This window comes from Ovis canadensis, chromosome 13 (assembly GCF_042477335.2).
Source record: "Ovis canadensis isolate MfBH-ARS-UI-01 breed Bighorn chromosome 13, ARS-UI_OviCan_v2, whole genome shotgun sequence".
In the NCBI taxonomy this organism is placed as follows: domain Eukaryota; kingdom Metazoa; phylum Chordata; class Mammalia; order Artiodactyla; family Bovidae; genus Ovis; species Ovis canadensis.
This window is the reverse complement of record NC_091257.1, coordinates 63,309,013-63,323,627: the sequence shown is the minus strand read 5'-3', so window position 1 is coordinate 63,323,627 and position 14,615 is coordinate 63,309,013. Positions and strand designations below refer to the sequence as shown.

Sequence of the window (14,615 nt, the reverse complement as noted above, 5' to 3'; positions counted from 1 at the left end):
TATGTTCAAATTCTTTGTTTTTAGATGCACATCTGATATTTGTCTAATAGATTTCTCAGAACTCAGTTCTTTCCCTGCCTTCTGTCGTTCAGGTTGTGAAGTTGTGCCAGATGTAAATGTAGCAGGGAGAAAATTTGGAATCAAATTACTAATCCCAGTTGCTGATGGTATGAATGAAGTGTATCTGAGATGTGACCACGTAAGTAAAATCACTTCTCTTTTACTAAGCCTCAAGACAAACCATCTCAGTTGTTTTCTCAAATCAGAGCACTCATCAGTCAGCTCCTGCTTTTTAACAATCACAAAAATCATAAAGATACGTACCAATAAGCATTCTGCCAGGTGACTAGGGATTGGATGATTCAGGCTGTGGGCAGCTGGACAAATCTGCTTCAAGCCATCCACCTGGCTCAGCTGGCTCTTTACCACTGGCTGAGCTCATGGGCTTTACTTTGAGCCCCAGGCTGCCTGGGGAGGCTCTTCTCATAGTGATGGCAGAAGTACCAGAAGGAGAGTGGGAACGTGTGAGACCTCCTAACGCTTAAGCCTGGAGTCAGTTGGTAGGTACACTGTCATTTCCACCCACACTCCGCTGATTAAAGCACATCCTTGGCCAGGCCGAAAGTCAAAAGATGGGAAATTACACTCTGGCTCTGATGGGAGGGACTGTAAAATTACATGGCTAGAGATGTGGATGCAAGGAGGGTGATGACTGAGGCCAGTGATTCAGTGAGCCACACCTACTGTTGCCCTGAAGAATTAATTTCACTCTTCACCCACATCCCCTAGGCTTCCGGGACCACTCCCCTTTGCTTCCTGATTTGCTCCCTGAGGTAGCAAATGAGCACAGACATTAAAGAACAGTAGAAGCCACAACTAGCTGGTTCACATCCACCAATATGAGAAGTCAGTTAATGATTTTCCTCACTGTCTTTTGTCAAAGGGATAAGACATGATATGAAAATGGGAATATACATCAAGGATGTTCCCCAGTAGTTTGAATTTTCACCTGTCTGTGCTCCATGAAGCTCCTTTGTGTCCTTGGTTCATCTTTACATTCAAAGTTCACCACATAGAATTTCTCACGGTCGACATTCCCGTTCTCCAGTCCTTTGGTATCTAGTAACTCAACACAGGACACAAAACGTCTCATATGGTGTTAAATTAGGTGATTAACAGACAGTTCAAATGCATGCCACCCCACATCTTCTAGAATGATGGTCCAAATCCTGCTCTGTTCGCAGCATGGCAGCTTTGTACTTGAACTTGCTTCTCAGCCCTCTGGTGTTTCTTGCAGGAGAGTCAGTATGCCCAATGGATGGCTGCCTGCATCTTGGCATCAAAGGGCAAAACCATGGCAGACAGCTCCTACCAGCCAGAGGTCCTCAACATTCTTTCTTTTCTGAAGATGAAAAACCGGAACTCAGCATCTCAGGTGGCTTCTGGTCTCGAAAACATGGACATAAACCCGGAATGTTTTGTGTCACCTCGGTGTGCAAAAAAGCACAAGTCTAAACAGGTACTGCTAAGCAGGCTGGGGTGATTATTTGCAGTACATTCTGTATTTTCTGAAATAGAATAGGGAATTAAATTGATTGAGATCATCATCATGAAAAATCAGCTAATGGGGAAATTTAACTATGAACTGGGTATCAAATGATATTAAGAAATTATTGTTAATTTTTTAAATATTTATCTACTGGACTGTGTTGGATCTTAATTGCAGCATGAGGGGTCTTCACTGTGCCATGTGGGCTTCTCTCTAATTTGCAACACACAGGCTCTGAGCATGCAGGCTCAGTCACTGTAGCACATAGGTTTAGTTGCTCTGTGGCATGTGGGATCTAAGTTCCCCAACCAGATATTGAACCCATGTTCCCTGCATCAGAGAGTGCATTTTTAACCACTCGGCCAACAAGGAAGTCCCAAATTATTGTTAATTTTGATAGCAATGACTGCACTACTAACTGAACATGGCGGTATTCCCAGAATAAAAATTTTAAAAGAATGATTTAGTCCCCACAAATTAAAATTTTAAATTTATGCTTCCATAAGAGTGGGTTGAAAGGTACACAGTAAAATAATTCAAGTAGAACCATTGCCCATGGAGACCCCACAGACCCCAGAAAAAAAGCAAGCCTACAAATTACCTGATCATCCTGCTTCTCCCCAGTGATTTGTGTGTATTATAGAAAAAGAGAGAGAGAGAATGAATGAATGAATGGAAAGGAATTGTCTTTGTGAAGCCGCAGTTGGGTCTTGTGTTCATTCTTCTCACTGGAGACCTGAAGCCAACAGGATACTTGCTGTAGAGAGTCAGTGTCTGCTAAAGGGAATTTGACATCTTCCACTTCTGCTTAGCTGGCAGCCTGCATTCTGGAAGCCCACCAGAACGTGGCCCAAATGCCCCTGGTCGAAGCCAAGCTGCGATTCATCCAGGCATGGCAGTCTCTACCTGAATTCGGCCTCACCTACTACCTTGTCAGGTGATTATAATGCTCACCTGCCTCTTACTTTCTGTTCAATTCTAAGTGCCTTCCTTGGAATCCAGTTTATTCTCATTTGGTCTAGAATATAAAATTCTCTTTTTTTTAAACTTTAGAATACTTTCTGTTCACAAATGGCCATCACTTTTGGCTGCTCATAACAATCTTCCATACCTCTGTTAAGAGTGCCTACCTGATCTCTCTGCTTCTCCTGCTTGTTCCCTAAGTTTTCAATTTAGCAGCCTGTGTGATCCTTTTAAGTCAAATCCTGTCAGGCTTCTTCTCACCCCATCTAAAGGCATTCTGTCACACTCAGGGTAAAGGCCAAATCCTTACAGTGGCCCTGCAGGACCTTAACTCTAGAATTTCACTTCCTCTCCCCTCATTCATGCTGCCCTAGCCTCCTGGCAGGGAGCCATGCTGGCCTCCTGGCAGGGCTTTGAGCATGAGGGGGCTGGTGAGGGAAAGAGAGCTCAGGCCTTTGCCCTGTGTCCTCCGCCTAAGATACTTTTTCTCCAGGTATCCACATAACTCACGCCCTCATAGACACCAGTTCTTCAATCAAATCTTCTTTCTCACTAAGATATCCCTGACACTCTATTTAAAATTGTAAGAACCTCCTCCCCATTATTCCCTGTCTCACTTCTGTGCTTTATTCTCATTCATGATCTTATCTGACATATATATTTCATTTATTCATGACCCTCTCTCCCAGTTAGGATATAAGCTCAATGAGGTTAGGAATGTTCTTTCTGTCTGCTTAGGTTGCTGTGCCTAAGCAGTGCCTAGAAGGGTGCCTGGCATACACAATTGGTACTAATTTGAATTAATTGACTTGACTGCCTCTTATTTTGCTTTCCTCTAATGTCAATTTCATTTAAATGATGTCAGCAGGACATCCTAATTCTCTCCAGCCTTTATATTCTCTCTATCACAATAATAATGCCCTTTGCAGAAAGTTAACCCCTCATTGTCTACTTAATTATTTCGAAATGTTGGTATTATTTTTAAGAAGTTGTGTGTGAATAAACATCATGTCACAGGAAGTAGTTACATCTTTTAATTAAATTTTTTCAGATTTAAAGGAAGCAAAAAAGATGACATTCTGGGAATTTCATATAATAGGTTGATTAGAATCGATGCAGCCACTGGGATCCCAATTACAACATGGAGATTTACAAATATGAAACAGTGGAATGTAAACTGGGAAATCCGGCAGGTAAAGTGAAAGTCTGGATACATTCAGTATTGAACCTATTAAACCTGTGCTCCCTCAGAACTGCAGCTTATTCTGATTTTAAGAAGGTATTCTTATACCTAGAATTTAGAAACCACAAGCATGTGGTAATTGTCTGCTAAAATAATCATAGGCAGTTCTGGGCAGTTCCCTAACAAGTATAGGCCAAATGCTTTTGAATTAACATAAGTTGGCTTGGTCTCCATACAGACAGACTCTAAAATTGCTCAGTAGTTTAATTTCCTTCAACTCATGTATGATTATATAAGATTTAGGCTGATAATTACTTAGCAGAAGTCACCTGAGATGCATATATCATACAGAATAAATCCAAAACAGGCCTCATCTGACTGGCTGCCAAGAGGTATAACTGGTTGAGGACTCCCAGGCTCAACTGACCATGTGGAAAGCATTCTAGTCCCAAAGGGGAAAAGTACCAAAGCCAGCATGGTACACAGGGGTGACAGGGGAAAATTCCACCTCCGACTTCAGGAGCCGTCCACCACAATCATCTCTGCCCTGGGAACCAGGCCACACCTACGTCACAGGCTGTGCTGGACTGAGTCAGAGCCACCTGAGAGTCCTGATGGTTTAAAACATTCTTCTAATGATGACAGAGGAGCTCTACCTCATTCCTGTGGCATTCCTATTTTTCCAGTAGAAAGCTGTCAATGTAGAGGGAGGTTAAGAGGCTCACATTTTTTTAAGAACCATGGATTCCTCTCAGCACAGCTGTTGACAGTCTTAATTCTTTTGTAGAATGAAGGTCTGAGATTAGATGGCCTCTAAGGCAGTGGCTTGAAAACCTTGCTATACCCTCAAGGCCATATAAATCCACCTCTGGGAAATGGAAATCAAAACTACAAGGTGCCACCTCACACCAGTCAGAATGACCATCATCAAAAAATCAGCAAACAATAAATGCTGGAGAGGGTGTCAAGAAAAGGGAAACCTCCTACACTGTTGGTGTAAGTTGGTGCAACCATTCTGGAAAACAGTATGGAGGTTCCTCAGAAAACTGAAAACAGAATTACCATATGATCCAGAAATCCCACTCCTGGGCATATATCCAGACAGAACTCTAATTCAAAAGATATGTGGACCTCTATGTTTAAAGCAGCACTATTCACAATAGCCAAGACATGGAGACAACCTAAATGTCCAACAACAGGTGAATGGGTAGAGAAGATGTGGTCCATAGATACAATGGAGTACTACTCAGCTGTGAAAAAGAACAGAATAATGCCATTTGCAAACATGGATACACCTAGAGATCCTCATACTAAGTGAAACAAGTCAAAAAAAAGGAAGATAAATACCATATGATATCAATTATATGGCTATAGCATATGATACAGAACCTAAAATATGACACAAATGAACAAAAACAGAAACAGACTCACAGACACAGAGGACAGACTGATGTTTGCCACAGGGGAGAGAGTTGAGGGAGGGATGGAGTGGGAGATTGGGTTTAGCAGATGTAAGCTTTTGTATATAGAATGGATAAACAGGGTCCTGCTGTATAGCACAAAGAACTATATTCAGTATGCTATGATAAACCATAATAGCAAAGGCTATTGTAAAAATGTATACACACTCACACACACGTGTATATATATATATATATATATTGGGTTGGCCAAAAAATTCATTTGGGTTTTTCCAGAAGATGTTACAGAATGAAAGAACAGTTTGGCCAACCCTGTATATATATATATATCTGAATCACTTTGCTATACAGCCGAAATTAGCATGGCATTGTAAATCAACTATAATTTTAAAAAATAACCCAACTGTGTACCTTAAATAGGTCTGTTTATTATATATCAGTTATACCTCAGTAACACCATTTGGGAAAAAAAATCCAACTCTGGGAATGGGCAAGGTCAGTGACTCTTTTTTTTAAAGGTTTTTAAAATAACATTTATTTCTTAAAACTTATCATGTGCATAATAGGAAACCAAAAAACACAAAAGGCAAAAAACAAAGTCATCCATAATCACAAGCAGTTTACCATTTGATGTGTTTTTCTAGGCTTCATTTGTTTATCTATAAAAGTAAGCATCCATTTTTATATAATTAAGATCATATAGTCATATAGCATGCTTTTTCACACATCATGAATATTTACCATTTCAAAGTGCCAAAGCTATATGAGTATTTTGATAACCAAGAATACACTACACCAACTCAATCTAGAAGGAAAAAATGTAGTCCTACCTTTCCTGGGACAAAAATTTCATAAAAGTAAAAAATGGCAACAGACTCTACATAAAGATGTTGGCAGAGTCATGATTAAAATACTACATTCCCTTAATATTCCATTAAAAGTGAGACATGAAGCAAAATATAAATATGAACACCTCCACATATATCCCTCCATTTATACTTCCTCTTCCCCTCTGCTGCCAACCTAATGAACAAGTCCTGACCTAGATTTCTCAGATGGATTAATAAGTCCATGTCCAAGATGCTACTTTTTTATCAATTATAACAAAGATATTTACAAATTGATCAATTCAATAGTTCTACTTTTTAGTCATATGTTGTCACCTCAGGACATCTAAAAGACTTAGATGTTGCAAATAGAGAATGAACTTTGCGAAGATGTCTTGCTTTGTGTATAAGGACATTTCAACATATCCATTGTTGTATAAGTTACATGCATTTTAGCTTTGCTGTATATTCTTTGTAAATACTGGACAGTATGTCCCAATTGTATAATATCTAGTCTCTAGATATTAAAGAGTAGCCAATGTTTGACAAAAGTACAGTTAGTAAACTAACACATTTTGCACACTTTGTATTAAAATTCATTGAAAGGCCATCTTCTGAAAGGGACCTTTGGAAGTGAAATTGTAAGTCACATCTAAGTGACACACGTGCCCATACTTACCCACTGTTGGATGATGATGGAAAGAAGAAATTGAGAGAAATGAAGCATTCTAGATTAGAATGTTTCTATGTAGATCATCCATTCTTAAGGTCCTCAGCTGATTCCAGTAGTAGCCAAGGTAGAGAACCCGTCAAGCTTCAATTTCTTCTAGTGTAGAGTTTATGACTTCCAGCTGGGAAGGACTGAGGGCCGTGGCCATGGAAAAATGCATGTGAGCCTTTTCTTCTCCGCTCAAAACTCTGCAAAGCGTCCTGTCCCTCCACACATAGTGTTTAGACAGTTCTTTCATCTAAAGAGACAGACAGGAAATATCTTTGCATTAGGTCTTAGTGTTTTCCCAGGTGCGCGGCAAAGTTGACACCACAAGAGGGCGCACGGAGAGCAGAGATGTTTTTCTCTAAGCTTTGATGCAAGCAGTGGGGTTTTGTGAGGTTCGGGAAAAGCTGTCAGCACCTCAGCAGTCCTCAGCTCTGGACCATCTCCAGCCAAGCGGCTTCTTTTCGATCCATCCTTGTCAGTTTTAAGCGTACCTATGCCTTCCCCTTCCAGGTGGCTATCGAGTTTGACCAGAACGTCTCCATTGCGTTCACCTGCCTGAGTGCGGATTGCAAAATCGTGCATGAGTACATCGGAGGCTACATTTTCCTGTCCACCCGCTCCAAGGACCAGAATGAAACGCTTGACGAGGACCTGTTCCACAAGTTGACCGGCGGCCAGGAGTGAGCAAAGCAGGCCTGCTGGGCCTACACAGAGGGCAGCCTCCCTGGAGCTGGGTCCATGGCGCGAATCGTGTGTATGCTCCAGGCTGACAGCATATATGGACACCCAGACCCTCTCCTTATTTCAGACACCTTGCCTAGCACATCCGTCCCCCACCTCTTCCCTCTGCCACCTGTGGTGGAAGGGGCCTGGTAACTTAAAATGTGGGGTGGGAGAGAGCACCGTACTTGGCATTGCTCTAAGGCCCCACCTGTAACTTGAAGAGCCTGTGCGTACAGGGTTGGAAGCTGCCTGTGTGCTTATGGCTTGGTTGTTAAGTCAGAGGAAAGCCAGGTAGCACATGTAGTAAGGACAAATCTTATTCCCCAAACTCAGGTATGAAAAGAAATAGGTCTTTCCTTAACAGAAGTGCTTTTACCTGCCATCTTGTGGAACTGGTAGAGGGAGCCCTGATTTTTCTTACGTCCTGGGGATCAAGGTCTAGGGTGCAGGTCTGGGGGAAGGTGGGGTTACCTGGTACTAGTTGGTGACAAGGCATCAGAGTAGTGGCCCTTGGTGGCATGAGTCCAGAGCGGTATCTGCCAAGGTGATCACTGACCCCTCTTGTCTTAGACACAGGTTACTGCCCCCCGACCCCACTGCAAGTCCCATTCCACTCCAGCCACCTTTAAGTCCTTCTAAAGACGTGATAACACATGGGTTCTGGGAATCCCACTCCTCAAAACTGCTTCATGTCTCCAAAGCTTCTACTCTGGGTTGGGGCTCAAGAAGATGGGTCCAATTCTCTCTTCACAAAACCACTTCATGCATCGAGGCTTCCAGCAAAGTTTCCATTGCAACCCGTCAGGGAGAGAAGAGCAGGACAGCCCATCCCCAAAGCCCACCAAATTTAAGAGCTCTTGGCATCCCTGGAGACTTCTACTGGGCCTTTGGCTGGTGGGTGGGTGGGGTAGGGAAGCCTTGCTCTTATCACTCAACAGTGTTCTCTTAGGTTTGTGTCTGTTTACGTGAATGTGTGCACTCAGTTGCTCAGTTGTGTCTGACTCTGACCCCATGGACTATGACCCACCAGGCTCCTCCATCCATGGAATTTTCCAGGGAAGAATACTGGAGCAGGTTGCCATTTCTTACTCCACATGAATTTGAGCAAATTCTGAGAGACAGTGGAGAACAGAAGGGCCTGGCATGCTTCAGTCCATGAGGTCACAAAGGGTCAGACATGACTTAGCAACTGAACGACATATGACTCATGGCCTTTCCCCTAAAGGCTTTTGACTTTTGTAAATCAAAAGCTGATAACAAACCTTTTTTTTTCCTCTGCTTTTTGCTTTGTCATCTCTGCCATGAGACATGAACATGGGCCAATTAACAGCTGCCTCAATTGTCATTTTCTGTTTTGGTTTGTCATTGTTGGGATGAGTGAGTTTTAAGAAAGTAAAAAGCAGTACTGGGGATAGAAGGATATATGAGATGTATTTTATTATGTTTTTATAAATATTCTTCTGTCACACAAAGGATATGGGTTGCAAGGTTAAGGCCGAGACTCCCTTTCCACTTTAAAGTTCCTTTAGGATGCAGAGCTCAGGGGGCCTTGTTAGACCTCAGATGCCCAAAGACATCCACTGTTGCTTTATTTTCCAACAGAGCTATTTGAGAAGACAGATCTCTGCAATTCTGGGGGCCACCTCAAGACAGCTTTGGCTGGGGACTCTTCAGCCCTGAGGCAGAAGTTGTCACTGGAAGTTCCTCTTTCAGCCTCACCTTAGAAGTGAATGTTAGTGAAGAATCTTCAGGCAATACCTGAACTTCTGAGGCCTGGCTAAAAGATTAATTGTGCCTCAGGCACTTGACTCATCTGGTCCATGTCATAAAGAACTGAGTTTGAAAATCCCTGGTGGCTCAGAGGTTAAAGCATCTGCCTGCAATGCGGGAGACCCAGGTTCAATCCCTGGGTTAGGAAGATCCCCTGGAGAAGGAAATGGCAACCCACTTCAGTATTCTTGCCTGGAGAATCCCATGGATGGAGGAGCCTGGTAGGGTACAGTCCATGGGGTTGCAAAGAGTCAGACACGACTGAGCAACTTCACTCACTCACTCATACAGAAACCAGTGCCAAGTGAATGGTGCTGAAGTTGGTGGTTATTTCTCCATAGTCCTGGGTCCCATTATTTTAGAACCTAGCTGGGCCCTAGATTAAAATAGTGCTCCTTGATGTCACAGTTTACCCGTCTGCTGTCAAATACAGCTCTGCCTAATTTACCAAAGCTAGACCTTTGGCTCAACTTTCTTCCTCAGCTTTTCCTAGTTGTCTGATATTTCCATGTAAAACTCAAAAGAGTTGACTGGTTTTAACCAGACTTTTAAGGGAGCATTTCTTCCATGACTACACAGCAACATCCCAGAGGAAAAAGCAAGTGTGACAAAAATCATAAACATTGCTATTCTAAAGAGCAACTTACAGATTTTTTACATTGGGTGCAAAGGTCACCTGACTTCCTATGATGAAATTTGAAATTAATATGTGGCTTTCAACCTTGTTTGTTTTCTTATCTATGGTACATGGGGAAATCTGCATTTTTTTGTTATTTTATATGACTTTTTTAAAGTTTTCTACAGATTTGAATATGGTCTAATTGTGTCATCTCCAGTCTATTGACTCTAAAAAGGTGTATATTTTCTCCACTTTGAAAAAGAAGTGCAACTTTCAGGTTTAACATATGCTTTTGCTCACAATTCCAAGATTTGAGCATATTCTCTGCAGTGAGATTGACTTAGAAACATTACTTAATCATTGGTTTCAACTTTTTTTTTTGAAATCAACTGATCATCACCAGATTTTCTGACATATAGTGAGCTCTTTTTATCCAGGTCTACCTTTTGGAAAAAGCACCATAGATCAAAAATAGCCAAAGGCATCAGAATGCCTCTGATTTATGGTCAAATGTCAAGGGCACATCTTTCATTTAGATGGTCCATAAGAATTAGAGATGTGGAGTTTGTAGACATCCTTTCATGCAGTTCTTTTTTTTTTTAACTGCAGTTGATTTACAATACAGTTACAATGCAGTTGTATTAGTTTCAGGTACAGATTCTTTTCCATTATAGGTATTACAAGATATTGAGTATGGTTTCAGGTACTGTTGCAACCCTTTGTGCAATTCTCACATCAACGCATAAGGGGCAGGAATGACTTGCCTTCTCATTTCACAAAGGAGAAACCAGGCTCAGAAGATAAAGTAACTTGCCCAAGGTCACACCAAGAGTAAGCAATGGAACAAGATTGAGAGGCAGGTCTTAACTACAGAGACCATTGACCTTAGTCCAGCAAACCCCACAAAAACCTGTGCAGCATTGAAATGCCTACCCCAGCCCCAGTGCAGGCCTCTCCTGAGCTCAGTGTCCCCGTTTCACACACTGGTGGGGGAGGGCCAGGGAAACTAAAGGGTTGGTTGCCTCCGAGGAGCTGGGGAGGTGCAGGGGTATCAGAAAGGTCTGGGAGCCAGAGAAGTGAGTTGCCTCACAAGTATTTTGATTCTGGGAAAGTTTCTTTTTCAGTCCCAAGGTCAAAAAAGTAAGCAGATGAATCTTTCATTTGAAAACTCATCTTTGAGTTGCAGGCATTAGAAGCAAGACATCCTGAAATTGCTTAAAATTTTTAAACAGTTTTTTTTTATTCACTTGTAAGTAAAGACTTTTTTTTTCACTTCAGTATATTCAGCAAAGAGTGAAATAGAAAAGGAGGCTCCTTTCCACTCCTCCAACCTCCCTGAGAGATTCCAGGCTGACAGGAGGAAGAGAAGCAGCAGCAAAATCATGTGAAATAATGAAATATACATGAAATACATTCTTTCATTTTCCCACACAAACACATGATTTTTATAAAATCACAGGAGAGATGATGATGTGAGATAATGACATATACGACTTTCATTCTTTGCCCACACAGCATGTGGTTTCCTACTTCCTCCTCATCCCTTGCTATCACCCCTGAATCTCTCTAGATGGTAAGGGTGGGAGAAAGCTGCCTCTTTTTCTTTTTCACCCCCTTTCCCCTCTTCAGGCCCCTTAGCTCCAAGAGCCATTGGACCCTGAAAATCCTAGAAAAGCTGACAGTCCCCACATAGCCCTTACTTGTATTCAAGTTTCCCTATCCCATTTCTCAAGAGCGCATTCCTCCCTGAAGCCAAGGGGAAATACTGAGCTCCAGCAAAGAGAACAAAACCTGCCTGTGGGTTCTCCCTCCTCACAAATGCCTGCACTGCCCTCAACTCTTGCTGGCCTTGGGGTGATGGATTCTCAGATTTCTTCAGAGCAGAAATCTTCTGAGTGAAAGGTCAGATTCCAATAAGCCACCCTGGAGCCCAGAGCTCCCAGAAGCCACTTCACATGACACTAGGCCAGAAGATTTAGAGAGAGCCTCCAGGAGCCTCCCTACGTTTGCCCAGACATCCATGTTGCGTGAAGACCCAGCTCCCTCAGAGCAGCCCTTGTGTGAACAGAATGTAAACAGAATGGGAATGTGAGGTTTCTCTTCAGGTTTGCTCATGCTCCTCACTAACAACTGTCAAAAGAGATCTTCAACTAAATGAATTTCCTTCCTCTGACTCGCCACTGTGTGTGTGACCTTGCAGGCCTCAGTTTCTCCAGTCATTACAGAGAGAAAATCCCACAGTCCCTCCTGTACAGAGGACCTCAAATGACAGTGCTGTCCACAACCCAGCAGGGTGTTTTTTCTCTTCTCCTCCCTTGAAAGTTGGGAGGCAAGCCTCTGGCTGCTCTCTGAGATCCCCAGAGGCAGGAATGTGCCAGGGGAGGAGGAGAGCCCTTTGTGAGGGGACCCAGGGCCTCAGGGGAGAGCAGGGTCCAAAGCCCCAAGCCTGCATCTTTGTTGGCCCCAAATAGGGCCCATAACAGCGAAGCAAGGTTGGCAAATGAGGTCCTGAAAGAGGGAAAGAATTGTATATCTTTGAGAAAAGAAGGGATGGGGAATGCAACAGAGCCTGGGGGCCCAGGCCCCACACACAGGGGTTGGTGGTGGAGTGGCTGGTTTGGGCCCAGCACCTGCCTTATAAAGGAAGCCCTGACTTGTGCCCACTGTGACTGTTGGGAGAGAACAAGGATGCTCTTTCAGGCAACATAGTGGAGAGTGGGAAAGCCAGTGCTGAAATAGTGAGGTCTTCCAGGAACGGGTGAGGCTCAGGGATGGAGGTCTGATGGAGGGGCTTACAAAGGGGCTCAAATACCTGCCGCTGCTGCTGCTGCTGCTGCTGCTGCTGCTGCTGCTGCTGCTGCTGCTGCTGCTGCTAAGTCACTTCAGTCGTGTCCGACTCTGTGCGACCCCATAGACAGCAGCCCACCAGGCTCCCCCATCCCTGGGATTCTCCAGGCAAGAACACTGGAGTGGGTTGCCATTTCCTTCTCCAATGCATGAAAGTGAAAAGTGAAAGTGAAGTCGCTCAGTCGTGTCCAACTCTGTGTGATCCCATGGACTGTAGCCCACCAGGCTCCTCCATCCATGAGATTTTCCAGGCAAGAGTACTGGAGTGGGGTGCCATTGCCTTCTCCCAGATACCTGCAGTGTTCCCAAAAAATTAATATTAGCAGCCAGGTCAGTCCACATGACCCAGCAGAACCTGTGTTTTCTTTTCTAGGACTTAGCCCACACACTCAGCTTCAAAATGGAAAAGCACGCTCTTTGCTATTGAGGGTCAGATACTGAGCACGAAACCCACATACACTGCAGCTTGCGTGCATAAGTGCTAAGTCACTTCAGTTTTGTCCAACTGTGCAACCCCATGTACTGTAGCCTGCCGGACACCTCTGCCCATGGGGATTCTCCAGGCAAGAATACTGGTGAAAGTGTATTGTTGGATCCACAACACTGGTTAGAGACGCCAGATCCATAGGGCCGGGAACAGGGTGAAGCAAGCAAGTCACCCGGGGCACATTTAAGGAGGTCCTCACCACCAGGGCCTCCCTTATCTCATCCTTATCCCAGCTCCAAGGCCCACCCTGACCTCTTGAATTTTAACAAGACCTTCAAGTGATATGTGTACACAGCAAAGTCTGAGAAGCTCTGGCCTAAGACACATGGCATGGATTTGGCGGAGAGGACATCAAACCCTGAGGCATCATGAACACAAATACCATAAAACCTACTTGCCAGTATATGGGTTGGCTAGTTTTCCCCCAAAACTTCATGTTTACCCAGAACCAGTGAATGTAACCTAATTGGAAATAAAGTCTTTGAAGATGTAATCAGGTTAGGATGAGGTGCACTAAATTAGGGTGGCCCCTAAATCCAGTATGACTGGGGGCTTTATAAGAAGAGAGAAGACAGGTAGAGACAGGGAGAAGGAAGGCCCTGTGATGACTGAGACAAAGATTAGAGCGGTGTAGCTGCAAGCCAGGACTTCCCAGGTGGCACTAGTGGTAAAGAAGCCACTTGCCAATGTAGGAGACGTAAGAGACGCAGGTTTGATCCCTGGCTTGGGAATGACAACCCACTTCAATATTCTTCCCTGGAGACTCCCATGGACAGAGGAGCCTGGCAGTTGATAGGGTCGCATAGACTTGGACGTGACTGAAGCAACTTACCACGCACGCACACATGCAACTACAAGTCAAGGACTGCTGGCAACCACAAGGGCAAGAACACGTTATTCCCAAGACCCTTCAGAGAGATCACAGTCCAGCTGACGTCTAATTTTAGACATTTAGATTCCAGAACTGCAAAAGAACAAATTTCTATTTGAAGCCAGCAGGCCTATGGTAAAATTTTATGGCAGTTCTAGGAAAATAATGCAGCCAGAATTTTGACATCTTTAAAAATGGGGGTGCTGCTTTCCCCACTGAATCACTGGGTTACTGGAAAGAATATATGACAGAATGACTGCAAAGATGTTTCAAAAACTATAAAATGCAGAGATTTCCCTGGTAGTCCAGTGGCTAAGAGTCCATACTCCCAACTCAGAAGGCTGGAGTTCAATCCCTGGTCAGGGAAATTAGATCCCACATGCGTCAACTAAAGATCCCACGTGCCACAACCAAGACCTGGTGCAGCCAAACAAATAAATGTTAATGAAAAAAACTATAAAATGCAATTCAAAGATGACACATTATTTTTTTTGTATTTTTAAATCTTTATTTTTGATCATGCTGTGTGGCATATGGGATCTTAGTTCCCCGACCGGGGATCAAACCCTCAGCCCCTGCATTCGGAACACAGAGACTTAACCACTGGACCACAATGGAGGTGCCAACATTATTATTT

At 43.5% G+C, this 14,615-nt stretch overlaps 1 protein-coding gene across 5 annotated transcripts in view; it reads left to right on the top strand.

The window, feature by feature from the left end:
* FERMT1 (FERM domain containing kindlin 1) overlaps positions 1 to 11,946 on the top strand; it is a 61,245-nt gene extending 49,299 nt beyond the window's left edge. For all 5 annotated transcript variants that reach the window (XM_069547954.1, XM_069547953.1, XM_069547951.1 and 2 more), the window contains 6 exons: positions 93 to 199; positions 1,298 to 1,519; positions 2,362 to 2,486; positions 3,564 to 3,705; positions 7,172 to 7,341; positions 8,987 to 11,946. In XM_069547954.1, the coding sequence (XP_069404055.1) occupies positions 93 to 199; positions 1,298 to 1,519; positions 2,362 to 2,486; positions 3,564 to 3,705; positions 7,172 to 7,341; positions 8,987 to 8,996 (776 nt within the window). In that variant the 3' untranslated portion in view covers positions 8,997 to 11,946. The remainder of the gene's footprint in view (positions 1 to 92; positions 200 to 1,297; positions 1,520 to 2,361; positions 2,487 to 3,563; positions 3,706 to 7,171; positions 7,342 to 8,986) is intronic.
* The last annotated feature ends 2,669 nt before the right edge of the window (positions 11,947 to 14,615 follow it).